General features: G+C 45.3%; 3 protein-coding genes across 4 annotated transcripts; 2 read left to right on the top strand and 1 right to left on the bottom strand.

The window, feature by feature from the left end:
- Window positions 1-835: 835 nt before the first annotated feature.
- si:ch211-230g15.5 (polyhomeotic-like protein 3) lies at window positions 836-15,252 on the top strand. 2 transcript variants are annotated; one of them, XM_068710205.1, is made up of 12 exons: window positions 836-1,381; window positions 3,797-4,484; window positions 5,474-5,626; window positions 5,869-5,961; window positions 6,827-7,028; window positions 8,625-9,845; window positions 10,023-10,360; window positions 10,518-10,701; window positions 11,441-11,552; window positions 11,734-11,854; window positions 13,432-13,756; window positions 14,438-15,252. In XM_068710205.1, exons 2-12 carry the CDS (start codon window positions 3,816-3,818, stop codon window positions 14,590-14,592), a joined length of 3,573 nt encoding a protein of 1,190 aa, XP_068566306.1. In that variant the 5' UTR covers window positions 836-1,381; window positions 3,797-3,815; the 3' UTR covers window positions 14,593-15,252. The 2 variants fall into 2 exon arrangements, with proteins under 2 accessions (XP_068566306.1, XP_068566307.1); XM_068710206.1 differs by lacking the exon at window positions 5,869-5,961.
- A 266-nt stretch (window positions 15,253-15,518) lies between these two features.
- On the top strand, window positions 15,519-18,250 carry cldn11b (claudin 11b). Its single transcript, XM_068709528.1, has 3 exons — window positions 15,519-16,280; window positions 17,051-17,215; window positions 17,660-18,250. The coding sequence occupies exons 1-3, from the start codon at window positions 16,055-16,057 to the stop codon at window positions 17,917-17,919; spliced, it is 651 nt and encodes a 216-aa protein (XP_068565629.1). The 5' UTR covers window positions 15,519-16,054; the 3' UTR covers window positions 17,920-18,250.
- A 1,627-nt stretch (window positions 18,251-19,877) lies between these two features.
- Window positions 19,878-24,232, bottom strand: slc7a14b (solute carrier family 7 member 14b). Its single transcript, XM_068710334.1, has 7 exons — window positions 23,932-24,232; window positions 23,026-23,262; window positions 22,467-22,684; window positions 22,237-22,383; window positions 21,866-22,074; window positions 20,974-21,749; window positions 19,878-20,248 (listed from the first exon to the last, which is right to left on the bottom strand). The coding sequence occupies exons 1-7, from the start codon at window positions 24,230-24,232 to the stop codon at window positions 19,878-19,880; spliced, it is 2,259 nt and encodes a 752-aa protein (XP_068566435.1).
- Between the last annotated feature and the right edge of the window lie 430 nt (window positions 24,233-24,662).

Here is a 24,662-nt window from a genome sequence, read left to right as displayed (position 1 = left end):
TGGTATTACTTCACTGTTATGCGACGCAACACATCATTTTAGAAGAAAATACTTTGTTATAGATTAATCTGAGTGCATAAGGCCAGCTACAACATGTAAGTGCTGCTCACATTGTAATACATTGCTAATTATATTAATGTATTATACAATAACTCTACACTAAAAGGGAATATTCCACTACATAATGGATATTTGTACTTTTGATTTATTTTTCTGAAGATCTGATTACTTAAATTAAAATCTACTGCAAACTGTTCAGCATCTTAATGTCCAATATATTAAACCTGTACAGGCTGTTATATAGATAATAAATGTATAATTACATTTGATGAAAAGTAACAAAGTAATACATGTACTCAAGTATTAAAGTTCAGTAGCCTGATGTACTTTATTCTTGCATTCCACTACATTTAAGACATAAATATTGTGCTTTTTATGCCACTACATTTACTTAACAGCTAATTACTTTAAGACTAATATTTCATATCGATCTGTAAATATGATATATGGTGCAAAATTACAGATAATACTACAAAAAGGTAGATAAAGTCGAACGCATCCCTTATAATAATCCAGTAATGGAACACTGTGAAAGGGGCCATTCTGCAGAAAGAGAACTGATCTTTTATACTCTTAACACATTGTGCTGATAATAAATGAGTACTTGTACTCATGCATAAGGTTGCATGCAGGGTAATGAAGTATTTTCACATTTATAAAGGATGTTCCACCGCTGTGCATTAATACAACCCTCCGGTTGTTCTCTGCGGTCCTCCTGAGCTCTGAGTGGTGCTGTCTCGCCGCCGTCGCGCTGTTTAAAACCTGCCTTCCATTGCGTTTCTCCACCAGCGGACTAAACCAGGCCCCTCGCAACCCGCAACACGGTGGCCCCCCGAGCCGGGCTGATTCCCACCACAGACCCCCGGCAGGTGTGGACGGTGGTGGGTTGGGGGGGCACCCCCGCATCTTGGATGCCGGATTAACGGACTGCTCTGGATGTGCTGAAACCCGAATCAAAGTGCGACACACACACACACACACACGGGCCCGTCGTGCACACTTCAACTTTGCGTGTTTTTTTTGTGGCTTTTCTGCAGGAGCTGAAGGCAGATAATCAGTGGTGAGGCTGGTGGTATTATCGTCTGGGGGAGGGTGACGCGCACTTCGCAGTAAAGCTCCTGCGCTGTCAGACGAGGAAGTGAGGCTTCACACACACGCCCCATTTCAGCCTGTCGACCCTGCTGCTGCTGCTGCAAAAAAAAAAAAAGCAGCCCAGACCCGCTCATCAGATAGCAGCAACAGACTTTATAAACATGCGTTCACTTTCGGATGGACGATACCGGGAATAACCTGCAGGACGACGCCGATTTCAAGAGGAGGGGTAAGTGACCGGAGCGCCTTTTTTACGCAGAACGTGGACATGGCAATTCACCCCCCAAAATAAAATGTTATTATCGTGAGACTTCTCCACTGTGAAGGCCTGTCTCCATCTTTTTTTTTTCTTGATAGTCACATGCATGATCTGTGGCCTAGCTGTCAACCCGACAGCGTAATGTGACTCGTTCGTGTCATCCACGTCGTCGCCGCCGTCGTCTGCGGGAATAAAAGTGACGCTCTGCGGGCCAGATGTCAGCATCTGCCCCGCTGCTGCGCTGTGGAGCGGAGTGGCACCTGCTTGCGTGATGAGTTCAGGGTGCAGACTGAGTCCCCCTTTTTTTTTTTTTTTTAAAAACCACATGAGACTTTGCACACATGTTCCACATGTTGGCGGTCTAACTGTGGAGGGGCTCATTCAGTCTGGTAGGGGGCTCCTGGAGCCACACTGGGACCCCAAAACTTCCCTTTTCTGTTGATGTACGAGTTGACAGAATCTATACATTTGATGCTACAGCGGAGATTAATCAATTAGGTGACTAACAATGTTGTACTAATTAGTTAATGTGTATGTAGCATGTTAACTCCTTTATATCCCGTTGGTTAGTTTAATCTACATCGATGCATCATATTCTAGAAGATCACACGTTCCCTTGAGAACCTAGTATCTCTAAAAAGAACAGCTGTTTTCAGCTTTGTGAAGATGCATTTTCCAGCTGATCCAAGAGGCTTTTTAAAGAGTTTATGTAGCTGAAGATGTAGGAGGATTTTCTCAACACTTCATCCTTCTGTGGGTTCACTTTGTTATATTCATTAAAAGACTATTAAAGCGGGCCCCACTGGGATCCCTGAGGTTTCTCCAGGCAACAGGTCGGGCACCACAATCACACCTCAAGTCCCTGAAGGACGATCTTTAGTCACATGAACTGCTGCCATGGCTCTGACCAAACACTGGTGGTGAAAGTCTCGATGTGTCAGTGAAGGACTCACTCAACATGTTAAACTTCAGACACAGCTGTGATCAACGGGATACAAACTGGAGGGATTATTTCAACAAATTTATTTCATCACTGTCGTACAAAGAACTAATATTGGTTTAATGTTCCGAGCGTGGGTTTTATCCTCGGGGGTGGGCCAACATTTAGGGATAATATTTGTTTAAGTTTCATCTGAGGATGTCTGGTTTTGTCTCAATTAAAAAGACTGATAACATTTCATATAAAAGTAAAGTTTTACGGGCTGCAGCCGGGATTTTGGAAAGTCCCCGACCAGGAGAAGCCTCCGAAATGTTTGAATTATTTGGCTTTTTGATCAGTTATTTTCTGCATGTTTTTATTTAAATGTAGAAGTTCAGCAACTGTTTATAACTCAACACAATCCACTAAACCGTCTCTTTGTCTTTGATCTCCTCGATGATTTTGATTAGTTCTCTCTAGGAAACTTTCAAGTAAATTGTTAGTAATATTACAGACACCCAGGTGATGATGGGAACAGTGGGTTGTGTTTTCATTTGCTGAGGTCGCAGTGACGATCACACCACACCGTGGGCGAGTTACCAGACTGGTTTATTTCCCATCAAGGACGTCATGAAGGCCAGGGTGTGCTTTAAAACAACACCGGCTCATGCTTGTTTTCTGACAAGTGACAAAAGAGAGGAAAGAATGAAATATAGAATTTATTTTCTGGAGAAATACTTGCGTAGAAGGACCTGAATCAGCCTAGTAGGGGGAAGTAATAGCAATAAAAAAGGCCCCATGATATGATTTTATCACAGTACTTTTTTATGTTACTGCGTTTCAAGCATCTTGCGTGATATTGCGATTTATTCAATTTTTTTCTAATTGCAAATTATGCAGTTTGTCAAACATCCGTTTTATCGAATGAGAGAAAAGTTTCACTCTCACTTCAGTTATTTTTATTGCAGCTAAATAGGTTCGTCACTCAAGCAGACGGAGGTTTTTTCTCAGAGTGATCAGTAAAGTTTTGGACAAACGACGAGCTGAAATTCACTGTGAAGCTCCGTAAAGACGAGAGAAGCTGCAGAAATAATCTACCAGAGGCACCGAACATCACACATTGTTATCTCGCCATCATACTTCAAGCTGTTGTAACTCAACTGTACTCGACCACTTGGCCATATGCAGGGTTTTAGGTCCAAAAACTGAGCTCACTGGATCTAAATATGTGAATCGCAAGATTTTTGGAGAGCAAAAATTGGATAAAATTAGTTTTTAAACCACGCCAGTGCGAACTAGTACAAATTATCTTTCAAGCAGTAATATATGAGAGTAAGGTTAAATGTTGCAATGAATGATCCACACAACAATCTGAAAATAAAGAGGCTGAAATCTTTACAGAAATCCATAATAATCCATGGAAATGAAATGATTAGATGTGTTTATTACCCGTCTGTGTGTTGCAGAGCATTAAAGTGTAGCAGGATGGACAGGGAGCTGGTTCGTCAGAGCCAATCGGAACACGGCGAGGCCACCAATGGATCCAGCCCTCGCACCACGGCGGACTCCTCCACCCCGACAACCCCCAACCCTCCTCGACTCACCCCCAACCCGATGCTCCTGGACTCCCCCGCACCCACGCTGACGCCCACCACCTCCTCGCCTCCCCCCCCTCTCACCCCTGCTCCCTCAGTCTCCGCAACCCACGTCTCCAAAGTGGCGACGACGGCAACGACGGCAACGACGGGGGCGGTTGGCGCTCCATCTCCCCACGTCCTCGTCCCGGCTCCCCCTAAACTCACCTCCACCGCCACCCCCGCCCTCCGCACGTACTCTCGCCCGATCCTTCCCTTCCCGTCGGGCGCCTCCAAAACATCTCCCCCCAAACAAACCTCCCCCTCTCTTCTTCTCCCTCCTTCCTCTCCTGTTGCGTCCAGCACCACCTCGCCCCTCCTCTCTTCTTCTTCTTCTTCTTCTTCTTCTTCTTCTTCTTCTTCTTCTTCTTCTTCTTCTTCTGCAACGCACAGCAGCAGCACCGCCATGTCAACCAAGACCTCCACCAGCCTGACCAATGGGAACACAAGGCCCGTACCCACGACGACTTCCACACCAATCACGCCCTTTCACACGCCAGCCAGTCCACCTGGCAGACAGGTAACACACCTGATCAAAAGCAGAACCACATCTCACTTTAAAAAGGAACAGTTTGAAGTGAAACACAATTAGCGTAGCTTAGCATACATTACATTACTACATTACAGTCATTTAGCAGACGCTTTTATCCAAAGCGACTTACAATAAGTGCATTCAACATTGGTAATCAAAAGAACTACTAGTCACCAGAAGTCATAAGTACATTTCCTTTTCCAAACAAGCATCTAAGAGCATGAAGCAGAGCATAACTCAGAGCCAAAGTACAGAAACAAGAAAAACAGTTAGTGCTATAAGTAATACGAATACAAGTGCAACAAGCTAGTATGAGACTGGAAACAGAGGGAAACAGCTAGCCTGCCTCTATTGAAAGAAACCCTCCATCCAGTCCCTCTAAAACTCACTGATTTCCTCGTTATATCTCATTTGTTTTATTCCGTACTTTTGACAAAAGTGTAAAAATATCACACATTGAGGTTTTTACAGGTTGTTGCAGGGACTTTAACTTTGACAAACATAATAATTCTCTAGTATTTAGAGGGTGGAAGATATTTGAGTTGAGAAATAAGGTTGAAAAAAATGCTGTTTTGTTGGGTTAGGATTAAGAAAATGTGATTTTAAGTCTAGTATTCATGGTGATTTCTAAAAATCCCTGATACAGGTAAGAAAGCTGAATCCAACATGGTGTATTGTGCGATGTGACGATACAAATGAAAAGCCCTGAATGCAGTTTGTACGCTGCTAGTATTTGTAACCTGCTTGTAAGGAGCATTCGCTATGTAAATATAATGCCCTCGCTTTGCGTAGATGCAATCTTAGATATGTCGCAGGCAACGGCAGCATTAACTTTGCTAACCAAATTTTTTATGATACAGAGCAACAGTTGTCATGTTGCCTTTAAAACATCAGTTTAACAACATTAACAATGTTGCTTTTCTATGGAAATGTCTCTAAAAACTCTTCCTGATCTCCCCCCCCCCTTTTTGTTGCAGGTATCACAGGCTCATCCTGTGGGGACACCTGGTCTTGTGCGAGCCAATCAGAGCCCCTCCCCTGTGAGGCAGAGGATATCCCAGCAGACATTGCTCCTGGGGAAAGGTCTCAAAGGGTCTGGCCAAGACCAGGTTCTGCTTAGGGCTCAGATGGTAAACAGTAAACATAGTTTTACACACACACACACACACACACACACACACACACACACACACACACACACACACACACACACACACACACACACACACACACACACACACACACACACACACACACACACACACACACACACACCTCTTCATCACTTGAATATGATTAGACTCTGTGCTTTAATTTCTGCTCTCCCCTCTTTATTTCCTCCCCCGTTTACTCTCTCCTTTTCCTCCTGCAGCTGATTCTTACGTCTGCTATGCGACCTTCCCTTTCCTCCTCCTCCTCCTCCTCTTCCTCCTCCTCTCCTTCCTCTAACCTTGCCTCCGCTAAGGTGAGCAGCCGGGCAAATTCAACCTTTTGTGTGATGTGTGATTTTCTGTTCGCTAAGCCCCGCCCCTTTTATATACTGTTGCATGACTGTCAAGCTTTCTATTCTGGCAGGAAAAAATGTTCAGTGATAACATTTGTCATTAAAATCCTTAGTGGTTTATTTAAACAATGGAAGTTTTGCTTACTGCTGTCGCTAGAAGTTTGTTACAAAACTGTCCCAAAATGTTTTGCTTTTTAAGTCGGTTTATTTGCTTTCTGGATTATAGATAGTTAGTAAGATTGATACTAATGTCACATCTGTATATTGAATATGAAGCTACAGTCTGCAGCCGGTTAGCATAGCTTAGCACAAAGACTGGAAACAGAGGGAAACAGCTAGCCTGGCCCTTTCAAATCAGAACAAATCCTGCCAACCAACATTTCCTAGACTCTGAATAGTAACCTCCTGAAATCTCCCTCAGCTACTAAGTAAGACATATTCAGACAAATAACCCTCAATAAAACGGCTAATCGTCATTCACACCGTTTCTTTATTGCACGGACTAGACTGATGAAATATAACGGGTTAGTTTGGGAGCTTAAGAGTTGCTGGTTGGCAGATTTCTATCACCATTTGACCCGAGCCAGTTGAGCTGGTTCCTGCCATTATCAGTCTTTTTGCCAACTAGTATAAACATTTCCCCAAATAAAAAAAAAATAGCAAGGGACAGAGCAGTGAAGCTAAAATAACATCCAGGACCGACTTCCACAGACTGATGTCGTCAGTTACTGACATGCTGACTCTCAGAGGTAACCCACATACTGTCTGAAAGTAAAAAGGTGATTAAGGACCTAACTGATGTTTACTTTTGTCTCCCCCCCTCCAGCTCCAGAGTCTCACCCTGAGGCCTCCTCCCCCCGGGGCCCTCACCATCCCTCCCTCACTTCGCCTCAAGCCTCCTTGCTCAGCCCCGCCTCCCCTCTCTCGCCCTCACGCCCCCCTCTTCCCGCCTCTCCGGCCGCGACCGCAGCCCTGCGCCACGGAGAGCCCCAACGCGCCCGGCCGCCACCTCTCTGTCCCGCCTCCAAGTAAGTCCCTCCCCCCTCAGGAGGATGACTCCCACTGGGTGGGAGAGTAGAGGGAGATCTCTGTCACCTCCTGTTTAATTTAGCTTTCATAGTGGCCGTTACTCAGCACGAGTAAAACCAAAAACACGACAGAGACGGTTACAGGTTCGGTTTCAGGGAGTTAAATATAGTAGGTATAGGTAGTAAAAATCTGTATTTACATCATGATTAAATTGGTAATTGTGTTTCCATAAAAATGTTAAACAAAATAATTAGGAATTAAATGTCATATCAATTTAATTATAGCAATAAGTAATAATACATACCTGGTATTATTGTAATAATTATTTTTTATTCTTATCATTAAATAGTGTTGTATTTAATCATTACTAGATAATCGTTATGTTTGTTTCATTACTGATACTTAATTGATTACTTAATGTTGTGAATCAGAATTTGCTATAAAATTGTCTTCAATTCTAGCATATTTCTTGGAAATCAAAATATTGTTAAATAATATAAATTACATCATTATTTCACCCCATATGGCCCCATTAAAAACAGTGGAGATCAAACTCTCGTAATCAGGAGCCACGAGTCATTATTTAAGGAATATAATTCCTAATGCATATGCATATGTTATGAATATGATTCATAACATATGCATGAGCTTCAGTTTCATTCAAGCAGAAAATGAAATGATGTAACCTGATCCTCTCGTCCGCTATACATACAGGTACTCACCTGGGCATTCATGTTGTGCAGCGATCTGAGTGATAATTGGTTTGTTAGTTTGTGCAGCAATTATCTCAAAAACAAGCAGAAATTGTAGCGTTTGTTCAGGACAACGGCTGCAAGTCATTTGTAACTACTTTTGGATTCATCGATGAACTGTTTCATTCATAAAATGACCAAAAAGAAAATGGAGAAATGTTTAGTTAAAATGATTAGTTCATTATATTATCTGACCATTAATCCAAAGATATTCTTTTGCATTTCTGCAAGTATTTGTTTGCCGTTATTAAATAAGGACAAATAAGGTCTTAAACCTTTAGGCGAGTGGCTCAAGATGAATCTAAAATATGTTTAACAAAATAAGAAAAACTACATTTAAATTTAAAAAAAATTCCCTCTTCATGCTCCTATGAATGTATACAAATACAAAAATGACACAACCTGTTTAGAAATGCAACTGGTGACGAGTAAATGTGGCTGCGTTTTAAAGCCGAGACGAGCCAGAAGGGTTGGGCACCAGAAACCTGCAGTGCTTTCGTTCCCTCAGTCAAACATGTTATAACATACAAGTTCAGGCCTGGGGGGGGGGGTTACCACAGTATTAGTTGCTCCTGTTTTACATTCCCACTTGTTGAAACAAAGAGAAAACCACATAAAGACGAACGTTTAGGTGAAAAGCTGGAAGCAGCAGGTGTGAAACGAACATTTACTGAACATTAAGAGTTTCAGTAAGCGAGGCGTCAGTGAAGCCTCAGGTGATCCAGAGCAGAGATTTAATCTCATTACTCTTCAGATCCACAGAACTTTATTTTGAAATTCTAAATCAACTAGATCTGCAATTAATTTGATTTCATGTTTCTTTCCGTCTCTTTTATCTTGCAGCTCTTTACTCTCCGGTCCGAGCCGTCCCTCTGAGACCCAGACTTCATTCTCCGAACGGTCACAGAGCGCCGTCGCCGCGCCAAACCTCGCCGTCGCCGCGCCAAACCTCGCCGCTGCAGCGCCAAACCTCGCCGCTGCAGCGCCAAACCTCACCGCTGCAGCGCCAAACCTCACCGCTGCAGCGCCAAACCTCACCGCTGCAGCCGATCGCCGCCGCCCCCCCCGCCTGTCAGGCCTCGCCCGTCGGCAGGCCGCTGGCCGGACTGAAGAGCTGCCCGTTAACCGAAACGATGCTTGGGGGGGCGGGCCAATCCCACCGCGGCCCACTATCTGTAACCAACCCTATGTCTGCTTCGTCCCACTTCGAGCGCTCGCCGTCCGCAGCGAGGCAGCTGCAGATCATCGCCCTCTCTTCGGGACGCCAATCCTACGCCCATACCGTGCAGTCAACGCCTCCCGTCGCAGAGCCGCCCGAGCTGTCCGGCCAATCAAAGAGGACGTCGAGCGGCGACGTGCTTCCTCTTCCTCTTAACCCGTCGTTGCCAAAAAACACCTCGCCACTTCCCTCGCCTCCGTCCCTCCTGAGTCCGGCCTCCCCTCCGAGTCATCCCGGTCCTCTGACACAAACTGTGAGCCAGAGGGGAGAGGGGAAGGACGGCGAGGGGAAGGACGGCGAGGAGCAGCGAGAGAGAGGACAAGGGGTGAGACAGGGAGTCAGAGGTGAGACGAGTGTTGGCAAAGACCTGAGGGGGGAGAGAGACGACCAAACAGAGAAAGTGAGGGAGGAGAAACGGCAGGAAGGAAGCCTCGTCGGTCGGAAGGAACAGGAAGTTGAAACGGCCGGAGAGGAAGAGCAAATGGAGGTGACTGAGGAAGGCCGGAGGGACGGAGAGAGAGGCGAGGAGAAAAAGATGGAGGAGGAAGATGAAAGAGAGACCGCCATGGACCAGTCTGAGAACCGGACCAGTCAGATTCCCCATCAGTGCCAGAACACGGATCCTATCCCGACGCCTGTTAGAGACTCCAGCGTGGAACCGAAACCCATCCTGGGTCTCGTTCCGGCTCCAGTCCAAACAGTCCCAGTAACCGTCTCAGTACCGGCTCCTGTCCCGGAGGTCTCCGGCCAAAGTCAGAGACTACCAGAGTCTCATCGGGACCTGCAGTCGGTCACCCAGGAGGACTTCTGTGAGAACATGTCAACGCAGTCCGACAACCAGTCAGGTACCTCAGAGGGCTCGTTTTACCCACGTACACCAACACATCCTCGTACAACGGTTAAAATAAATAGTTGGGTTTAATAAAGGATGGCGAAATAGTTAGTTAGGTTTAGTAAAACTATGTAAATACCATGTATTTAATGACTTTATTGACTCTGATCCCTGTCTTTGCTCCTCACAGCTCTGTCCAGTCTCTCCTCCCAGTCTCCCCCCTCCTCCCCCTTCGTCACCCCCTCGTCAGAACACCCTCCCCCCCTCCTCCCCGCTCAGACCGCCCTCCCGACCGCCCTCAGCCTATCGCAGCAATGCGACACGGAGACGGTCGACGGAGCGGTCGGAGAGTCGCGGCGGACGGCCGAAACGGAGACGGAACCTCTCGGCCAATCGGGAGACGAGTCCGAGAGCTTCGACCAATCGCCGGGCGGCCCCTGGGAGCCGAGGGCGTGGCCTGAGGGGCGGCAGGTTCTGACTCACCTGGTGGAGGGATTTGTCATCCAGGAGGGGCTGCAACCGTTTCCTGTACGAACACACATCGTTATTGTTTTACATCGAGCTACAGAAATTATACCATGATTAATATGCAACATGTAGCATGTCTGTGTAGCTAAATGCTAAAGTGAACACCGTGAAATGCAAACTTGCAGTGTGTTTAACTGCCTTTTTTCTCGTCGTACAGGTGAACCGCTCGTCCCTGCTGGTTCAAGAGCCGGTGAGCAAACCAGAGGAAGTGAACGGGACCAATGGCAGCGCGGCGTTGCCTGTGACGGACACGACGGACACGACGGACACGACGAAACAAGCAACGCGCTCCAGCGAGTCGGAGGCCGAAGCAGCCGGAGACACGGACGACCTCGCCGACAGTAAGATTCTCTCCCGTTTTAGAGGTTTTAAAGTCACGCGACAACAAACAGTAACTGTGAAATGAAAGGTGACACAAAGAATATTTAAAAAAAAATAAATGTGTCCGTCTAATATTTGTGGGATTAATCAACTAATTTAGTTGATTAAAAGTTTATAAAGAGTTGAAAATCTTGTCTTTGCTGACCTCTGGTGGTTTAATGTCTCAACTTGCAGCGGTGACGTACAGGTGTACTTCAGGACACCGTGACATCACGCAACGGTTTCACACAGGCTGTAGCATTTTGTTTTGATAACTTATTGTATTGACTTCCTTCAGCATCTGATTTGCTGCTTTTTTCTGCCTAAAACTTTGTCATCTCTAAAGCGATTAAATGATTTTCAAGTTGATGATTTTAAATTATTTTTTTTCTGGTTGCAGCTTCTCAAATTTGTTGCTTTTCTCTTTCTAAACTTGTAGTTTTGGATTGTTGGTCAGACAACACAAGCATGTGAAAGCATATGAAACCAGTTTTCACTATTTTATGACTATTAATAAACAATTATTTGAAAAAATGAAGAAAATAAAAAGGTTATTTGCAGTGAGGAACAATTGCACACGTTTCTGTTGCATCCAGAAGTACTTTGATAAAAAGAATGGATTCAAATTAGTAGTGAAATATTTTTTTCCAGACGTGCAGCTTTTTAAAAAAAGGGTTCTGAATTAAACAGTTGACCAGTTTGTTTCTCACACACACACAGGGTCGACTCACAGGGACAGGACGGTGCTGCACTGCCAGTTCTGCGGGAAGAGAGGCCACGCCCACAACTTCATGCGGTCCAAGCGCTTCTGCTCCACATCCTGTGCACGCGGGTGAGACCCGAGTTCATTGGCTGTAACACAGAAAGCAGCCAACAATGTCTGTTTTTTTTTTTCTTTTGAGAGGCAGCGGTGTGTTCAGGGTTCAGGATGTGGTGTGAAGAGAGACGCACAGGTGTTGAATGCAGATACAAGTGAGTTTAAAGCAGCTGAACGAATTTTCTTTTCTTCTCAGGTTTAACGTTCGTCTGACGAAGCGTCTGCGGGCTCTGAGTGCAGGTAGTCGGTCCGAGAGGCCCCGACCAGTCCTGAACAGGGCGGAGTCTGTTCCTGGGAAGCCTCTTCTACTGCGACTGGTAGGGACACTGAACTCACCACAGGTTTAAAACACTGATATGGAACTTTTCTTTTTAGAAAGATAAATACAATGAACATCTCACATATTAAGGCTTCAACTATGGATTATTTTGGTGATCATTTGTCTACAAAATATAAAAAAAGAATATTGGAAAATACTTGTTTGGACCCAGTCTGAAACAAACCCGAAAGAGAACTTCTCCAAAGCTGAATGTGCATGAATCAACTTTTCATAACAGTTATCCTCAGGACAGTCAGACCTGATACTCTATAAATATGAGGCTTCATAAAGTATTCTATAATCTGTGTCAGCGGTCAGGTCGAGACACAGATTTCAAGATCGCTCATTTTCTCCAAAGCCCAAAGATATTTGATTTAAAATGATATAAAACGGAACAAACAGCAAATCCTCTCATTTAAGAAGCTGATAGAAAGTTATTCTTAACTCAAGGTCCACTTATTAGCTTTTTTCAAAACAAACTTTCAACCACACCTCCTGGTCTTCATCAGTGGATGGAGTTTCCATGACAAGAGAGCGACATCTCCAGAGTCAGACTGGGAGATAAGCTAAAGAAAAATACTGACAAGTGGATCTCGAGTCATATTTGTTGTCACAATCAAGCATGTAACATTTAGCATGGGAGCTAGCAGTGTTGCTATGGATGTTAACAGACTAACCTGTACCTTTTAAATTGTATTTCCTGGTTTTTAGACACTCACCTGTTGATGAAAAGTCGTCATTAAAGAGTCTGTAGTTTTCCTTCACGGAGAACAGTTTCAGTCCACAGAAACTTTCTAAAAACGACTCCTGCAGTTTAACCTACTTCTTAGTCGTCCACCTGTTCGCTGACGACGTCTCGGTTCTCTCACACAGGTGTTGACGAGCACCTGTGAATTATGGGATGTGGAGTTTGGAGGGCTGTCCTGAAGCGTTATCAACAAGATGAGCGTAGAGCGTAACAAAACACCCTCAATGAGACGCAATATGTTCTCAATGAAACAGAAATATATTAAAACCAACACTTGATTACTTGATTGTTTTTAAATGAATACAGGATTATTTAGATCCCCATCAGAAATATATTCGTGGCAGCAATGAGGCAGGTTGGTCCTTATGTAATGTAGCATTTACATAATAATAGAATACAAATAAATGTTAACTTAATAAATATATAATGTTAAATAAAAACTGAAATAATTGACTGAAGTTTGAGACTTTAAGTTTTACAGCTACAACAATGAACATTGATGCTTCATTATTAAACGTTTAATTTGTTAAACCTGTCACAGCAGCTGATTTTTCTGCAAAACAAATACTTTTACTTCTCATACACAAAACTACTCAGTACTCATACTAATACTTCTATGTATTTTTAGCTGATAATGTAGGATTTTTTACTTCTACTCGTATTTTTACATCATTTACTTTCATACAGGTCAGTGCAGTTCAAAGTGCTTCATAGACAACAGATAAAGCAAAAAAATGAAACTAAGAGTAAAGAAAATGTAATTTATTTCGACTTTTAAACATTTAAGGATCCTCAGGTATCAAAATAATGAACTCACCTGTCTGCAGCCTCGTGATCTCTGGAGCGCCGGTCGGCGAGAGAAGGAGGGGAAGGAGAAGGCGGCGGCGGCAGACGACGACGAGGAGGAGGAGGACGATGATGATGAAGAGGAGGAGGACATGGAGGGAGGAGCGGAGGAGGAGGAGGAAGAGGAGGAGGAAGATGAGGATCCTGCTGTAGCCATGTCTGCCAGGATGGAACGTCGGGCGGCGCGGAGAGCGAGGAGGGCGTCGGCTCCCGCGTTGACCACCTCGACGCCCTCGAGCACGTTCAAACCCGCCCCCTCCCAGTGGAGCGTGGAGGACGTGGCCGCCTTCATTCACACACTGCCAGGTGAACTTCTACATGAAATCAGTAAAACGCCTCGTTTAGACACTCGAGCGTGTTAACCGGCAGCAGATGACAATTAAGTATTTCGCAAAGCGCTGAAATTGAACCGCAGGCTGAAGTAACGTGCAAACTTTTAAATCACATAACTGTCAGCGTGTCGCTGGGAAACATCTGGAAGCATAAACGAAACACAGCACAAACTCAAATATGTAAATATCTGAAGTTCACTTGAGAAGATTTTAGTTTAATAACAATTATTACACTCTCACCTCATGATTATTGTAAAGCTCTTATACCTTTTTAATAAAGTTTAGAATGACATATTTAAAGTAGATGAATGACAAATCTAACAGCTCCTCCAAACCACAGAGGGACTCAACTGAGCATGCTCTGTGGGCCCCAAAAAAACTTTTCCCACAATCCATTGCTGTGTAATGCAGCACGCCTTTGACAGGAAACATCATCACATGTACCAACAGAGTAAAGTAGAGTAGTTCAGAGTCGTGTTTACTCAATGCAACGATAGAATAGAAAAATTACAATACATATAACAAATACTATAAAAAGAATGTAAAATAAATCTTTTGGGGGGAGATTGTGCAAAAGTTCACAGTATGAAGTAAAGAGAATATGATAGTCCAAGAGATGTGTGTTAGAGAACTCATCTTCATCTTTGTGTGTCAGGCTGCAGCGACGTGGCCGAGGCTTTCCGGCTGCAGGAGATCGACGGTCAGGCTCTGCTGCTGCTGACCGAGGACCACCTGATGACCAGCATGAACATCAAACTGGGACCGGCTCTCAAGATCTGCGCTCACATCAACGCACTGAAAAACCAATGAGAGCGAGAGAGAGAGAGAAAAGACAGACCGATGCAGAGAAATCAAAAAAAAAAAGAGAGAGACAGTCGGGGGCGAGAAAACAGAGAAAGAGAGAGGAGAGAGTTTTTACGAAAAACAAAAGCTGACACCAAGGATGACAGAACAAAGTCACAAAAAGAGATTCACGGTAATTTATGAGATTATAAATCGAGGTGTGGCCTTAGGAGAACGGGAACAGACGCACGAAGACACCAGAGTCCAGAAGAAATGTCATCCGTTTTGGGCGCTCTGACTGTAGCAGGAGACCGGGAGGGGGGGGGATTTTTTGTAACTTTCTGTAAATTTTTCATGCTGCTGGAGAGTGTAAATTTGAAGCTATTTCATGAAGGATTTTGAACATTTAATATATAAAATTTGTCTATTTAGTTTTTTTAGAACGTGACGTCAACGACAAATCTATCCAGTAGCTAACATAACCGGTGTGTGTAAAAATAATAATAATAATACGTAGACTTTGTAAGTGATTAATGAAAGTTTAATGTTTTATATCACTATATTCTGGACAACATGTCTGTGGATTTTAAAAAAAGGTCACTATCAGGGTAGAGACTGGTGTCTTTAATCGTCACATTTTTATGGTATCATGCTTGAAATTATTTAATAAATGAATAATTAATCAAAGTGGTTGTTTTATCTCATTGTCTGAAGTAAAAAAAAATGTTTTTTTTATAATGGAGGAATCTCCAGCAGAGGGCAGCAGTGAGGCAGGCAAGTGATACAAGAAGACAAATCTGTGTTTTATTAAATTACCTGATTTCAATTCATGTCACAAAGTTCCTTCCGGAGATCCACAAGCTGAAATGTAAGATAAATATTCCAGGTTGGTCCGTATCTCCTGCTTTTCTGATGGATATAGGTTTCTTTGTATTTCTGTCTCGAGTCTCTGTCTCTCCATATCTGGTTTAAGTTAAGATCTCACATGCGCTCTGATTGGCTTACAGTTTGGACTGAACGGGCTGTTTTTCACCACACCCGATAATAAATCTTATTCTAGGCATTTTTTTCTGCGGATCAGCCCGAGGCGCGTTAACGGCACACAGCAGGATTACTTGTTATTTACTTGTTATTTACTGTTTTTGAAAGGATTCTGATCTGAAACACTTGTTTTATTCACATTTGGACTATTATCTTAATTGTGATATTGAGATCTTTCGGAGGAGTGCAGTTCAACTATTTATCTTTTATGAAGAAAGGATAAAAAAAAAAACAGAGAAGGATTCAAATATAACGTCTGCGAGTTTGATCCCTTTCCGGAGTTTTCCAGTATCTGGAACAATAAACAAGGCTTTCAATTTATACAACTGCAGCGAAACAAAGAACAACAAATCAAACACTGCAATTAGTTGTTTTTTTTAAATCCACATTTTTTTTAAGATATCTTTTTGTCGGAGTTGAGCGCGTAAAAACGCACGGCGGCGGCTCCATGGCGCACATGTGCAGGCAGATGACCGGCATCGCGGCGACCTCTGCGGGCTGGGTCGGCATTATCGTCGCCACGGCCACTAACGACTGGGTCCGGACCTGTGACTACGCGGTGGCCACCTGCATCCGCATGGACGAGCTGGGCTCCCAGGGACTCTGGGCAAAGTGCGTCATCTCTCCCGCGCTTTATCACTGCGTGGCGCTCAGCCAGATCCTCTCCCTGCCAGGTGAGAGGGGGAGAACGATGGGTGGATGGATGGATGGATGAAAGGAAAGATGCATGAGGGACGGGTGGATGGATGAATGGAAGGATGGATGGATAAAATGTTGGATGGATGCATGGGGGACGGATGGATGGAAGAAAGGATGGATGGATAAAATAATGGATGGATGGATGGATGCATGTGGATGGAGGGATGGATGAAGCTATGGATGGATGGATGGACGGACGGACGGACGGATGGATGGATGGATGCATGTATGGATAGATGGATGAAAGAAAGGATGGATGGGTGAAGGGTTGGATGGATGGATACAATTATGGATGGATGCATGGGGAACGGATGGATAGATGGAACTATGGATGGATGAATGAATGGAAGGATGGATGCATGGGGACAGATGGATGGATGAAATGATGGATGGATAAATTAATGGATGGATGGATGAAAGGATGGATGGGTGGATGGATGGATGGATGGGGAACGGATGGATGGATGAAATAATGGATGGATGGATAAATGGATAAATGGATGGAAGGATGGATGGATGGATGGATGGATGCATGGGGGACGGATGGATGGATGGATGAAAGGAGAACGTATTATTATTATATTGCATACTGAAATGGCAGTACTGTTTAAAGAGCGACTCATGAGTTTGTGGTTTCTACCTCTAACCCAGAGTCTCTCTCTCTCTTTCTCTGTCTCTCTCTCTCTCTCTCTCTCTCTCTCTCTCTCTCTCTCTCTCTCTCTCTCTCTCTCTCTCTCTCTCTCAGCGTATGTCCAGACGTCTCGAGCCCTGATGATCTGCGCTTCTCTGCTCGGTCTCCCCGCGATGCTGCTGGTTCTGATGTCGATGCCATGCGTCAAGCTGCAGACCGATAACTTCACCATCAAGCAGCGCCGCGCCCTGGCGGGAGGCATCCTCTACATCCTCATGGGTGAGGATATACACACACACACACACACACACACACACACACACACACACACACACACACACATACACAGTATTATTAGTTACAGTTGTGGATATAAGGAGACAGTAGTTTTAGTGGACAGTTTTAGTTTCAGAGGACAGTTGTTTTACATTTAATGGACAGTATTTTCACTTTTAAAGGACAGTAGTTGTAGTTGCAGACTAGTTTTAGGATGCACAGGACTCTGGTCTCTCCCAGCTATTGCAGGAGGGAGGACGGGTGGAAGGAGGGTCAGGGTCTGTCAAACCAGGCCTTATCCTGACCGGCTTCATCTGCCAGAACGTCCTCCTTCCTGTTGGATGAGACGGGCACTTCCTGTGACAGCCTCAAGGACGGGACATCCAGACACATTATCAAAGAATGTCTTCACAAAATGACGTCCTCGTGTCTTCTCGTGTCCTCCAGCTCTGTGCGGCATCATATCGACCGTCTGGTTCCCCATCGGCGCTCACCAGGAGCATGGTCTGATGTCGTTTGGCTTCTCTCTGTACGCCGGCTGGGTCGGCTCTGCCCTCTGCCTCCTGGGCGGCGCCCTGATCCTGTTCTGCCGCGGCGCCGACCCCGGGACCCCGAACAGGGACAACAGCTTCTACTACTCCAGGCAAGGGGGCACGGCCATGCCGCTGGACCCCCCCGCCAACCACGCCAAGAGCGAGCGAGTGTGAAGCTGCAGTGCTAAACTTATCAGAATAAAAGTCTGTGCATTTTTCTCTTTTTACATTTTGCTGAGTTAAATAATCTCATCGGCCAATTTTGTGTCTTCTTTTTGCAGATTTTACATGATTTGAAAATAGCAAACTGTTGCTTGTATTTGTTTAAAAGCTCCTGTTGTATTATTTTACTTTAAATTGCATGCTTTCCTAATATTACCTGAAGTACAGAGAATTCAAGCAGCTAGTTTAGATAGATTTAAGTACCAACAACAGATTTAGCTTCTTCATATTTGCAGCATACTCAATATATGTATCAAGATAAATAATAAAGGTCATTAAGTAATTAAGAGTCTCAGAGTTTCACTCAAAAGGAGACATTTATTCCTGAAACCTCCGTTCTCATTTACACACGTTAACACAATTTTTTGTTGGAGACGCTAAATAGAGCAAACACTCTTTCACGGTAAACACCATTCACTCACACAAGTAAAAACAAACACAAAAGTAACTTTCTGGGCTTTCAGAAAGACGCCAAGTTTGTTGAATTTTGGGTCTGGGTAAGTAACAATGAACAGAATGGACAATGTCCAGCTTTGCCTTTTTCAAGTCTACTAATGAGTCTCTGGCTCCGCCCCCCCTGAGGTTTGACTCAACCAATGAGAGAAAACCTGCCTTCTGGTATTGATTGTACAAGCGTTTCTGCTGCAGTATCTGCTGAGATAAGCAGCTTCACAAAGCCAGACCTTTTCTTTCTACATTTGGGTCATAAAAATATCGAATGCGAGCGAGAAAAAAGAACTACGAGGAATGAAACGGTCCAGAAAAGACTGATTCCATTGAAGCCACAGCTTTAAGTGACTCTTATTATCATTTTGATAAAAATATAAGGACGTCCCAATAATGTTTTCCTTATCCTGTCCCAAGTCCTGTAACGTTGAGTATCTGGGTTGAGTAAAGATACAGAGTTCAATCCAGATGTGATGTTTTGCTACAGTACAATGCACACTGGAGATAAACTTCCTTTCTAACCACCAAGCATGATCAATATCTGACTATAAGTACACAACCAACGCGTTTAAAACAGACGCAGGATACGTGAGGCAGAGTTGCTAGAAAAGTGTTGCCACCATAGATCGTATATAAGAAGTGGAAGTCGTTGTAGTCGTCACTTGTTGTTTTGAAGCCTCGAGTTTGCCATAGTGGCCGTCGCCATCTTGTTTTCTTTTTTTGCAACCAGTGAACAGGAAGTGACCATATTTGGACTGAGGAGGAGTGACATAGAGACGGCGTATACGTCTCTGGTGGAGACCTGTCAATCACTGTGTAGCCCCGCCCTAAATCATCCCTTGCTTTATGGTCTGTTTGACTCTAAATGGAGCATAATGTACTAAATGAACATCATGCTGTATTGAAGAAGACTGTAAACTAGAGATTGAGACCATAAACTCATGTTTACAATGTTTACTGAGGGAATAAATCAAGAGAGAAGTAGAGTAATTTTAGACTAGACTTCTATACAACCAGAGGAGTCGCCCCCTGGTGGACATTAGGGCGGGCTTACCAGAGACATATACGGCGTCTCTACGTCACTCTTCCGCATTCCAAATATGGCAACTTCTGTTCATTGGTTGCGAAAAAACAACAACATGGTGACGGCCGTAATCCAAGATGGCAATGGCGAAATTTCTTCAAAGCGGCACAGGGTGACGTCACGATGACTACGTCCACTTCTTATATACAGTTCATCTAACCAGGATGTCGGTGGAGATTCAGGGTGCAGCAATGGGAGGCGTCCATCGTGTCCTCTCCCCCTACCTCCTCCTCTGATATCCAAAGAAAGACGACGGGTTCTTTGGTGAGTGTTAAAATAAAACCTTGTGACGTGTGATTATTTGATTTAGTGTCTCGGGTCGGAGGCACTTTTTTCAAGTCATAATTTTTCGAATGTTTTCAGAGGAAACGTCCTCTGTTCAGTTTTCCTCTTCTTCCTCCACATCAAAGCCGTGATTGGTCCTTCCTCTGGACTTGCTGGCAGACTGGCCTCCCGGTCCAGACTGATATCCATACTGGTCACCATTGTGCTCGTACTGCTCCCCATCTTCATATTTGTTCCCCTGCTGCTGGTGCTGGTGGTATCCCCTCTCCTCCGGGGCGGACCAGCCCTGGTAGGGCTTCTCGTCCCGCTCCTCGGGTTGGAGGTTTTCGTCGGTGGGGAAGACGTCGCCGTCGTCGTCCAGGTGGTCGTCGTAGCGCTGGTACGAGCTGGCGTGCGCCTGCTGCTCCTGGGCGTTCAGCTCCAGCGTGCTGTGCCACACTCCGTAACAAGCGTAGATCAACAAACCTGAGGGCGGACAGACGGCGACGGTCAAACACTAAACATGAAGACAGTCAGGAAGAGAAACTGTCCAACCGTCTACTTTCTATACGTAGTTTACATTTATCTCAACACACGCTTCAGGAAGAAATCAATGATAAACAAACTGAAAATAAGCACTCTTGAGTTGAAACCAGATGCCAAAATATGCCAAAAGGTTCAGTTGTTACGTCATTTCTGAATGTTGACACCATGAGCACATCGATCACAAATGTATTGCAGTGTGGACTTCAGTGGACTGGGAGGACGTCGAGGTCTTACTGGACTCACTATTTGGACTTACAATAACATTTTCCTTGACTTAAGGCACAGTGCAATACAATACAGCTAGAAACTATAATAAAGGTTTAAATAGATACAAATAAATAAAGCAATTACCGTAATTTTCTATCTTGCTAAATCTGGTAATTAAGTAAATGACAAAATGTCCCTAAGTAAATTAAATTCAGCTAGAAACTATAATAAAGGTAGAAAGAAAGAATGAAAGAAAGTTTATCCACAACTACAAATCAATTGAATACTATAAGTAACAAGTCTCGTCTCTGCTTCTTCTTCGTTAGTGCCATGGTATAAATGTTTTAACGCACCTTGAGGTTCCAATATGGGAAATAACAGAATCATGTGTATTCTACATGAAGACAGCTTGTTACTACTGCCATCCATAATCCATAATCAAGAGTGTTTCATCTCACCTATGAAGCACCAGATGGTGAACCTGGCCCAGGTGAGTGGAGACAGTTTCAGCATGAGGTAGCTGTTGACCAATATGGCCGCCGCAGGCACGAAGGGCACACAGGGCGCCATGTAAGGCAGCCTCCTCCCGCTCTCTGGCTGCTGTATGATCGTGATTAAAAGCTTCGCCAAGGAACCCGCCATCAGTGTGGCCATGAGGCCGGAAAACACCGCACCGGCGCCGGTTCCCTGCTCGACGCCAAATATAACGGTGGACCAGAGGAGGAAGGACGTGAGGAAGAAGAGGAGGGTGCATCGGGTCACTGTGCGGCCGGTGATAGGCGTGGGCCGGGCCGACGCGTCGGGCATCGCCAGCCGCAGCCGCAAGGTGTAGTAATGACCTCCCAGGAGCCTTTTCAGCAGGGAGGCGTGGCCTGTGTGGAAATTGGAGTCGTCCCCCTCTCCTTCGGTCCCGCCGGCGTGGTACGACGCCGATCCATCGCCGTCGGAGCCTCCGATCAGCACCTGGTCGTCTTTGGTTTGGGCGGCACCGGCGTCCACGGCGACCGCGTCATCCCCGGGGTCGAACTGGTGCCCGTCGCTCTGTTCGTCCGGCTGGTAGCGCAGCAAGAGCACGCACACGCTCACCAGAGTGTAGGCCAGCAGCGTGCCGATGGACATCATCTCGATCAGGTCCCTGAGGCTCACCAGCAGAGCGAGGAGCGCCGCCAAGCACCCCGACACCACGCACGCCACCGCGGGAGTGTGCGTGAGCGCCGACACGTGAGACAGGAACCTGCGCACACACACACACACACACACACACACACACACACACACACACACACATTTAATCGCAGAGTTCGCCGGGAACTGGACAATCCTCGTCACACCTTTTTGGTGCTTCCTCACCTGAACAGCAGGCCGTCGCGGGACATGGCGTAGATGACTCTGGGCATGGGGAACAAAGAGCCCAGTAGAGACACGGTGAGTCCGGCTATGGAGCCCACAGCCACGATGTATTTCCCCCACAGGAAGCCATGCAACGCAAACATCTCCATCAGGGGAGCCGAGCCGTCGATCAGGTCGTAGGGGACCATGAGAGTCAGGATCACGCTCACCTGCACAGAGGACGGCCAGTCATTCATTTTACGTCTTTCTAGGTCAAAATGCGTCCATCTTCTTTGCCCATATTTCAATTCCATTTCTCCACGCTTCAAAATAACCAAAATTTGTTTCAGAAATGTAGTTTTGTTCATGTTACATGCGTGCACGACACTGACCGACACGTAGGCCGTGAGGCAGGTGACCAGCGAGGCGGTGATGGCGTATGGGATGGAGGTGTTTGGGTTTTTCGCCTCCTCTCCCGTCGTCGCGATGATGTCGAAGCCGATGAAGGCGTAGAAGCAGGTCGCCGCGCCTTGCATCACCTGATCAGCAACAAGAGATCACTTTTTTCCACTCCAGTTTGAACAAGTGACAAAAAAAACGCCAAAGTGGTTGAACATCTCACCCCTGACCAGCCGAATGGCAGGAACTTGCCGCTCTCCCAGTTGCTGGCGGAGAGGAAGAAGAGCCCGGCGATGATCATGAAGACCCAGACCACCAGGTTGACCACGTTGAGGACGTTGTTGAAGCCCACTGTGTTACGCACACCGAGAGCAACGATCACTGTGACCAGCAGGGCGATAAACAGGGCCAGCAGGTCCGGGTACGTGTCCTCACCTTTACCTGAGACCGACAGAAGCACAGCAGCATTCATGACACAATGATTTCATCGTCATGAGGAGGAGAGACAGGAAGGGGTTCCTATATCTCAATGAAATGTTGTTCATTCATGTTCCCCAGAGGATGAATCATAATAACGTTGGTGATCCTTCGACTTTTCCTTGCATCTCAACAACTATTGGATCCTTTACCATGACAATTTGTTTCAGACATTCATGTTCCCCTCAAGATGAATTGAAATATCTTTAGGGCTGTCCTTGACCAAGGAAATTCTGAGTCGACCAAAAAAAATTGGTTAGCTAACAGACTTGATGAAAAACGTCACACCAACTGATCGTACTGACCGAGTCCTCTGAGCGTGCCCAGATGTGTTATCATGTAGTTACTGATGCTGTGATTGGCCAGAGAGTCAAACATGCTGCTGAGAGCCGACGCCCCCGCCGCTGTGCCAATCAGATACTCCAGGATCAGGTTCCAGCCAATGAAAAACGCCACAAACTCCCCGACCGTCACGTAGCTGTATGTGTAGGCCGAGCCGGTCGTCTTCGGGACCCGGACACCAAACTCTGCGTAGCACACACCTGAAGACAGAAATACGCAATGAGTTCAATGAGACACAAGGCGTTTTGTAAGATTAGAGTATGGTGACAGGTGACATGTTCCCTCCAATACATTTAATCCTACATAAACTGCCCTGCAGCCACAAATACTCACTAGAGGACCAAATCTGGATTAATCCGCTGCTGAAAATAGTCCCCATAAAAACTACACTTACCAGCTGCTTTAAGAGATTCCTGAGCATTGGAATATAAAACTGTTATTGCTAGAGACTCTAGATGGGTTCTAGACAAAACCCTTGAAAAATAAAAGGGTTCTTGGTAGAGCCCCCAGAATGGGTTCTTGACAAAACCCTTGGAAAATGAAAGGGTTCAAGGTGGGGGGGGGGGGGGGGGGGGTTCTGGGTGGAATCTTTCATAGATGGTTCTAGGTATAACCCTCCAAAAGGGTTCCAAGCAGAACCTTTCTAAAAGGCTCTATCAGGAACCAAAAAGGCTTCCCCCTTTGAGGACAAGCCAAAGAACGCTATATGTTTCTAGTTAGCGCCTTCATTTCTAAGAGTGTAGGAACCAATGGGCTTGGGAGCTGAGAGCAACAGACAGGAAGTCAGACAGTATTGAGAGACGGACTAACACATTGTTGATTTTGGTGAGTTGAACAATGTTCCGTTGTGTCACCTGGTGTTGCCTCACCTGACAGTATGGACGCCACTGCTGCAATAATAAAAGACAGGATGACCCCAGGCCCAGCCATCGCCTTGGCCACCAGCCCGGCGACCACGTACATCCCGGTGCCGACGCAGCTGCCCACCCCGAGCGACACCAGGTCCACGGTGGTCAGGATCTTGGTGAGCCCGACCGCCGACCCCTCCCCGAGCTCAGAGAGGTCGTCGGAGCCGTGAGCCATGGAGCCCACGGGTTTGGTTCGCAGCAGGCGGGAGTACATGTTGTACCAGGCGTCGCCCAACGACAACCGGCGGAGCCACGCCGCCATCACCACACCTGTTTATCACCTGTTTAATGTGGGTTTGTGACTCCTTTTACCTTTTCTCTGACATTCCCTCTATCATTCTTTCACTCCTCATCAGGTGTCCTCCTCTTTCTTCAAGATCCAAATTAGGGTATAGACGAAGCAGACATGGAAGAAGAGTTCAGATAATTTGATTTAGTAAAAGTATCAATGAAACAATGAAACAGGTACAGACCTAAAAATACAGAAGTAACAACAGTAACTACAGTTACAGCAAATATAGTGGACTAAAAACTACAATATTTCTGATGTGAAAATATCATTCTGGTGGAGAAATACAAAATCCTGTTTGCTACTTTTGGACAAAAAGCAGTTCAATTTAAGAATAAAACAAAAAACCAAACGTGTCTTCAGTAGAAAGTAATAATTGTTCACTGCTTTGGCTGCAAACTAT

This window comes from Cebidichthys violaceus, unplaced genomic scaffold (assembly GCF_023349555.1).
Source record: "Cebidichthys violaceus isolate CVI_PGR_0920_01 unplaced genomic scaffold, fCebVio1.0.p SCAF_15, whole genome shotgun sequence".
Taxonomy (NCBI): domain Eukaryota; kingdom Metazoa; phylum Chordata; class Actinopteri; order Perciformes; family Stichaeidae; genus Cebidichthys; species Cebidichthys violaceus.
Note: the sequence above shows the minus strand (reverse complement) of the source record. Positions and strands in the feature narration are given on the sequence as shown.

Excerpts from the sequence above, each read along its gene's own strand:
- si:ch211-230g15.5 (XM_068710205.1), top strand. The coding sequence starts at position 3,816 with ATGGACAGGGAGCTGGTTCGTCAGAGCCAATCGGAACACGGCGAGGCC. Across the intron at positions 9,846-10,022 it reads GCAGTCCGACAACCAGTCAG|CTCTGTCCAGTCTCTCCTCC; the intron begins GTACCTCAGAGG and ends TGCTCCTCACAG. Across the intron at positions 10,702-11,440 it reads CACGGACGACCTCGCCGACA|GGTCGACTCACAGGGACAGG; the intron begins GTAAGATTCTCT and ends ACACACACACAG.
- cldn11b (XM_068709528.1), top strand. The coding sequence starts at position 16,055 with ATGGCGCACATGTGCAGGCAGATGACCGGCATCGCGGCGACCTCTGCG. Across the intron at positions 16,281-17,050 it reads CCAGATCCTCTCCCTGCCAG|CGTATGTCCAGACGTCTCGA; the intron begins GTGAGAGGGGGA and ends TCTCTCTCTCAG. Across the intron at positions 17,216-17,659 it reads CATCCTCTACATCCTCATGG|CTCTGTGCGGCATCATATCG; the intron begins GTGAGGATATAC and ends CGTGTCCTCCAG.
- slc7a14b (XM_068710334.1), bottom strand. The coding sequence starts at position 24,232 with ATGGCGGCGTGGCTCCGCCGGTTGTCGTTGGGCGACGCCTGGTACAAC. Across the intron at positions 23,263-23,931 it reads AGTGGCGTCCATACTGTCAG|GTGTGTGCTACGCAGAGTTT; the intron begins GTGAGGCAACAC and ends TTCTGTCTTCAG. Across the intron at positions 22,075-22,236 it reads GCCTCACGGCCTACGTGTCG|GTGAGCGTGATCCTGACTCT; the intron begins GTCAGTGTCGTG and ends TCCTCTGTGCAG.